The sequence below is a fragment of the Coregonus clupeaformis genome, unplaced genomic scaffold (genome assembly GCF_020615455.1).
Source record: "Coregonus clupeaformis isolate EN_2021a unplaced genomic scaffold, ASM2061545v1 scaf0253, whole genome shotgun sequence".
NCBI classification, from domain to species: domain Eukaryota; kingdom Metazoa; phylum Chordata; class Actinopteri; order Salmoniformes; family Salmonidae; genus Coregonus; species Coregonus clupeaformis.
Window position 1 is genome coordinate 473,393 of NW_025533708.1, and position 6,202 is coordinate 479,594.

General features: G+C 38.4%; 1 protein-coding gene across 1 annotated transcript; it reads left to right on the forward strand.

Moving 5' to 3' along the window:
• Positions 1 to 1,103: 1,103 nt before the first annotated feature.
• Positions 1,104 to 5,140, forward strand: LOC121554895 (trace amine-associated receptor 6-like; the record flags this gene model as incomplete). Its single annotated transcript, XM_045214416.1, has 3 exons — positions 1,104 to 1,109; positions 4,287 to 4,856; positions 5,058 to 5,140. Coding segments are annotated over exons 1-3 (659 nt in total), but the record flags the coding sequence as incomplete, so codon positions are not given.
• Positions 5,141 to 6,202: the final 1,062 nt, after the last annotated feature.

Sequence of the window (6,202 nt, forward strand, 5' to 3'; positions counted from 1 at the left end):
TGCAGAGATGGTTGTCCTTCTGGAAGGTTCTTCCATCTCCACAGGGAATTATGGTGCTCTGTGACCATCACCTCCCTGACCAAGGCAAATCTCCCCCGATTGCTGAGTTTGGCCGGGCGGCCAGCTCTAGGAAGAGTCTTGGTGGTTCCACTGTGTTCTTGGGGACCTTTCCAAATCATGTTCAATCAATTGAAATTACCACAGGTGGACACCAATCAAGTTGTAGAAACATCTCAAGGATGATCAATGGAAAAAGGATGCACCTGAGCTCAATTTCGAGTCTAATAGCAAAGTGTCTGAATACTTATCTAAATAAGGTTCTTGTTTTTTTCTCTGCCAAAATTTGCAAAAAAACTGTTTTCGCTTTGTCATTATGGGGTATTGTTTGTAGACTGATGAGGAAAAACATTTATTTAATCCATTTGAGAATAAGGCTGTAACCTAACAAAATGTGGAAAAAGTCAACGGGTCTGAATAATTTCCCAAAGCACTGTATCAACCGCCTGGTTAAGCACATTTTTACGAAATTCTTGCTTTTGAACCTTTTTACATTGAAACTTTTGTATTTACATATTCCTAATATTCAAGGACTCTACTGACAGGAATAGTGCTATATTAATCCCTCACTAATTGAATTCCTGACTTTTGTACAACAACTTTGGTGACTGATTTTGAGTTTTCTTCCAGCCCTCTGAATGGGCAAAGTTAGAGTGCCACAACACTGATCTGCAGCAACCCAAAATCATACATATTATGTTAATTGGGCAGGAGGGCTGGGGGAGTTGACCAATCAGGTTCAAGTGCTGTTTTTTTTCATATCCACTTCTAAATCTATTGTCAAAACATGCCCTACAAGCTGGTTGAGAACAGGGTTCACTACATTTTCTTCGCCAAACCCACTGGCTCCAGGTCAAAAAAATATTTTAAAAAATTCCATATTCAAAAATGGTTCCATATAGCACCAAAAAGGGATCCGCTATGGTTACAAGACAAAGACCCCTTATCTGGCACCCTGTAGAACCATTTGTTTTTAGTGTGCATATACACACTTCAGCTGATCACATACTACAGTATCTCTTCTACATCTGAAGAGACAGCTGGAAATGCAGGTATGGGCAACTTCAGAATAGCTGCCCTGTCTGATTTCTGGAACTCAGCTGTCAGGATCAAGGGAAAGATGAACGGAGCAAAGTACAGAGCGATCCTTGATGAAAACCTGCTCCAGAGCGCTCAGGACCTCAGACTGGGGCGAATATTCACCTACCAACAGGATAACGAACCTAAGCACACAGCCAAGACAACGCAGGAGTGGCTTTGGGACAAGTCTCTGAATGTCCTTGAGTGGCCCAGCCAGACCCCAGACTTGAACCCGATCTAACATCTCTGGAGAGACTTGAAAATAGCTGTGCAGCGATTCTCCCTATCCAACCTGACAGAGCTTGAGAGGATCTGCAGAGAAGAATGGGAGAAACTCCCCAAATACAGGTGTGCCAAGCTTGTAGCGTCATACCCAAGAAGACTCGAGGCTGTAATCGCTGCCAAAGGAGCTTCAACAAAGTACTGAGTAAAGAGTCTGAATACTGATGGAAATGTGATATTTCTATTTCTATATTTTCATAAATTTATTTTTTTTTATAAAATCCTGTTTTTGCTTTGTCATTATGGGGTATTGTGTGTAGATTGATGAGGGGGGGAAAACAATTTAATCAATTTTAAAATAAGGCTGTAACGTAACTAAATGTGAAAAAAGTCAAGGGGTCTGAATACTTTCCGAATGCACTGTAAATTCTTGCAATTCTACACATTTTGCCATGGGAAGTAAAGAAAATGTTGCAGTTTTAAAGCAAGTTTCCTGCAATTCTACTCATTTTGCCATGGGGCTGAGAATATTTCTTTGCAGTTTTACAGCTAATTTCCTGCAATTCTACTAATTTTGTCTTAGGGTGAAGAGAAATGTTTGCAGTTTTGAATATGATATCTGAGTTAGAGTGCCTAACAAAATCAATGGGGTACCCCTGTTGGTAAATTGACCTTGATTACTACAACTAATAACAGGACCCTCGATGTGAGAAACTTAAACAAGTCGAACTAATATCATTGAAGAGTTGTTCACTTACACAGTAGAGACAATATAGTCCCAGTAACAGGTTGAGTTTTGCTGATGTAATATGCTCTTTAGCAATCATGCAGAGGTGAAATCATATTTTTTTGGTCTGTCATTTAACAGACGCTCTTATCCAGAGCGACTTACAAGAACAATTAGGGTTAAGTGCCTTGCTCCAGGGCACGTTAACAGATTTTTCACATAGTTGGCTCGTGGACTCGAACCAGCAACCTTTCGATTATTGGCCCAACATTTTAACCGCTAGGCTACCTGCTGCCAGTTTTTGAGAATTGTGTTTGTTTTGATTAATATTGTTGTATTTATTGTATGTTCATGTTCACAGGGCTTCCTTGCAAATGAGACCCTGGTCTCAATGGTGACCCACCCTGTAGAAATAAAAGTACAAAATATATATATATATATATATATATATATATAAATGTAGTAGATGTATTTGAGTGTGTGGTTGACACCTTTCATTGGTAGAGTGATATAAGTGTCATTATGACAGAGCCCTGCATGTTTCCAATATGTGAATATGTTAATGTGTGACTTGTGTACAAACGTTCCAGTTTTCCGTACGTCGTGTAATATATTGGGTTGTGTTTGTGTATTTCTATGCTGATGTCTCCAAATGAGTTTCCATGTAAATGGACAATAAAGTATATGGTATCGTAGCGCAAACAGGACCCTCTGGAATCTGACAGAACAGTGTCTAACTAGATTTATTAAAATAAAAATCTAATCAAATGATTGACAACCTTGATGAAGCTGAGAAATAATGACTGTATCGAAAGAAGAGGAGGGTGCTCAACCAACGTGAGTCGAGGTGCAAAAAATGTAATCATCATTGCAAAGGAAAAGGCACAACACTTCCTCGCCATTAAAAATGATTTGTTTTATTTAAGCAAGGTTAAGAGGTAAACGTTTCAGCCTTCAATGGCCTTCATCAGAATAATCACACAAAGGTAATGGACAAGTTCACACAGGGTACGGGGAACACAATTAGACAGAGAGAAAACTCTCTTCAGCTGGTGGTGCTAATGAGAGAGGGTGTGGTAGACTATACAGGTTGGTCCTCAGGGTGATGAGTGAGAAAGTTACAGAGGGTCAAAGATCATACCTCCCCAAAACTGCTAACCTCCCCTATTATTGGTAATGGTGAGAGGTTACATGGGGCATTACTCTCAAGGTAGCAGGCTGGCTGAAAAACATCAAGGGGATGACTGGGTCAGAATACTGTAGGGTGATGTCTGCCAAATATTATGTGTCCCCACAATGTGACTGTCTCCATCAACCTGAATAATTACTTCATAATTCAGTTTAGATGGACATTTTTACAAGTCTATGTAATGTTCCTATGGAATGCCATTAGTGCATCCACCTTAAAGATATGCCATCTCATTAACTGCCTGACTATCAATTTTCTTATGCACTGTCCAAATGACATATGCTGTGATCTGTCCTGTAGTTTCTCAAGGCCTTCCTTCCAAATCTTGTTTCGTTCTCTCGACTGGAAGGATGGAGGAGTTTAAGGATGGGGTTTGGAGGGGAGGGCTGGCTGGCTGCTTACACTCACCGTTAGTTTTGTGTCTTATGATAGCTAGCTTGTTGCAAGTCAGAACATTTATCAGAAACGCAACCTCTGTTTGGAGTCTCGGCTTCCGAGGCTATGTCTCCTGAGGTTGTGGATTATGGTCCAATCTGAGCACTGACATCAATCAAAACAGTTAGTCTTGAACATTTATCCTATTTCCCATGTAAAATAGCCTTTGGGTGACCAAATCATCACCCATACTATATTTTCCCCATTTAAATCCTCAGTTGATAAAACGTACCTTTTTCTCTCATCTCTAACTATCAGTAAGAGTGAAGGACAGGCTAGGTGGCCATAGCAACATACAAACTTGTAATACATTACATAATGTTTTGACAAATAATTTGTTTATCCAACCTTTTGTTCATTTGTGGGCTTGTGTGTGTGTGTGTGTGTGTGTGTGTGTGTGTGTGTGTGTGTGTGTGTGTGTGTGTGTGTGTGTGTGTGTGTGTGTGTGTGTGTGTGTGTGTGTGTGTGTGTGTGTGTGTGTGTGCAGAGAGTCTAAGGGGAGGGGAGTGTCTGTCAGTCATTCAGGGATAAATAGAGAGGCATAGCTCAGAGTTTGTCAGAAGGCTGACCTGACAGGGTCACACACAGGACCAAGCAGGAGCAGGACCTCAGCATTTTGATCCTTTATTACAAATGGAGACACAGGAAGATGTTCAATACTGTTTTCAAGACAGAAACTCTTCTTGCAGAAAGGCTTTGCTATCGACATCTATCTACATAACACTGTACATCTTCTTCTCATTGTTTTCAGCAGTTACAGTATTTTTGAACATACTGGTGATCATCTCCATCTCTCACTTCAAGCAGCTCCACACTCCAACCAACCTGCTCATCCTCTCTCTGTCTGTGTCAGATCTCCTGGTGGGACTGATTGTGATACCAGTAACGACTGTAGCATTAATGGAACCATGCTGGGATTTTGGGGAATATTTCTGTGGGTTTTATTTCTATATCAGTTGTTTATGTGCTTCTTTATCTCTGGGCAATTTGGTCTTGATATCTATTGACCGTTATGTTGCTGTGTGTGATCCCTTAATGTACCACTCTAAAATAACAATAACAAGAATTATGTATTGTATATCTATTAACTGGTGTTGTTGCATCATATACGATGCTGCTATTGTCAAAATATTTGTAAATGTACAGGTACCCAGTAGGTGTTTGAATGAATGTTTATTTGTTGAAGTATTTATGTGGAGTTTTATCCTTGACTTTGTAATTACAATGGTTGTCCCGTGCTCTATTATTATAACACTTTATTGTAAAATATTTGTGGTGGCCAGATCACAGGCCAAAAAGGTATTTTCAAAAGAGGCTGCCAGTGTGTCTGGTGTTAAAACTGTACAGGCAAATAAGTCAGAGAGAAAAGCAGCAAAAACTCTAGCTATTGTTGTTTTCAGCTTTCTAAGTTGTTGGATTCCATTTTATTTGTATATATTTTTTATTTTCATTGACCATTTATCATCATTTATCATCAGCTTTCTGCCACTTTTTAATTCCTTAATTAATCCAATAATTTATGCTTTATTTTATCCATGGTTCAAAGTGACAGCTAAACATATTTTAACTCTGAAGTTACGATGTTCATAGTTCCTATGTTTTTATTCCTAAATATGACACACATAGGTTTGATATGTTTTGTAATACATTTGTTGTAATTGTTTGTTCATGTAACAATACACTGACATTATTCATCTCAGTGTTGTCATCATAGATACATGTGGTGTTGTTGCAGAATGATTTGGATGGATTGGAATGGGATGACTTGGAGAAGGCATATGAAGGCATAAACTTGTTTTATAAAAGACATTGTAGTCATTTAGGGTTGTATATTCCAAATACCAAAGTCTGTGGTTGTTCCATGTTATTTAATGATAGAAAGTAAGTATTCTAATAGTACATTCCGAGGACGTCAAGATTCATTCTATATGTTGTTTAACATCTCCCTCTAGTGGCTAAATTGGGACACAACGCCTTCATCAAGTGTGGTAGAGTTGAAATGTACAATAATGCATGATACAAGATAACGTCCAAGTCTATGTCAATGGTGTATTGTGTAAGTAGTTGAGGGTAAAATGCAAGAATATGCAATCATGGGTAACACTTTATAGTGTTCAGTAATAAACCATTTGTAAGGCATTTACAGTTTGCTCACCATGAATTAATCATTACTCCCACATTTGTTAAATGTTAGTAAGCTAGGTATTTTCACATTTATAAATAATTACTATATAAATTAATTATTAAACACAACAGCGCAGGAGACCGCAGCAAACACTTCAACCTCAACATACTGGGTATGAACACTACAAAAGTTGTTTATAAATGTGTGAATAACAAGCTTACTATATATAAATGTGTGTTTAATGATAAATTATGAAGAAAATATTTACTATTTAAAGCTTCAATATGTAACTTTTTGGGTGACCTGTCCAAATTCACATAGAAATATGAGTTATAGAGCTGTCATTCTCATTGAAAGCAGGTCTAAG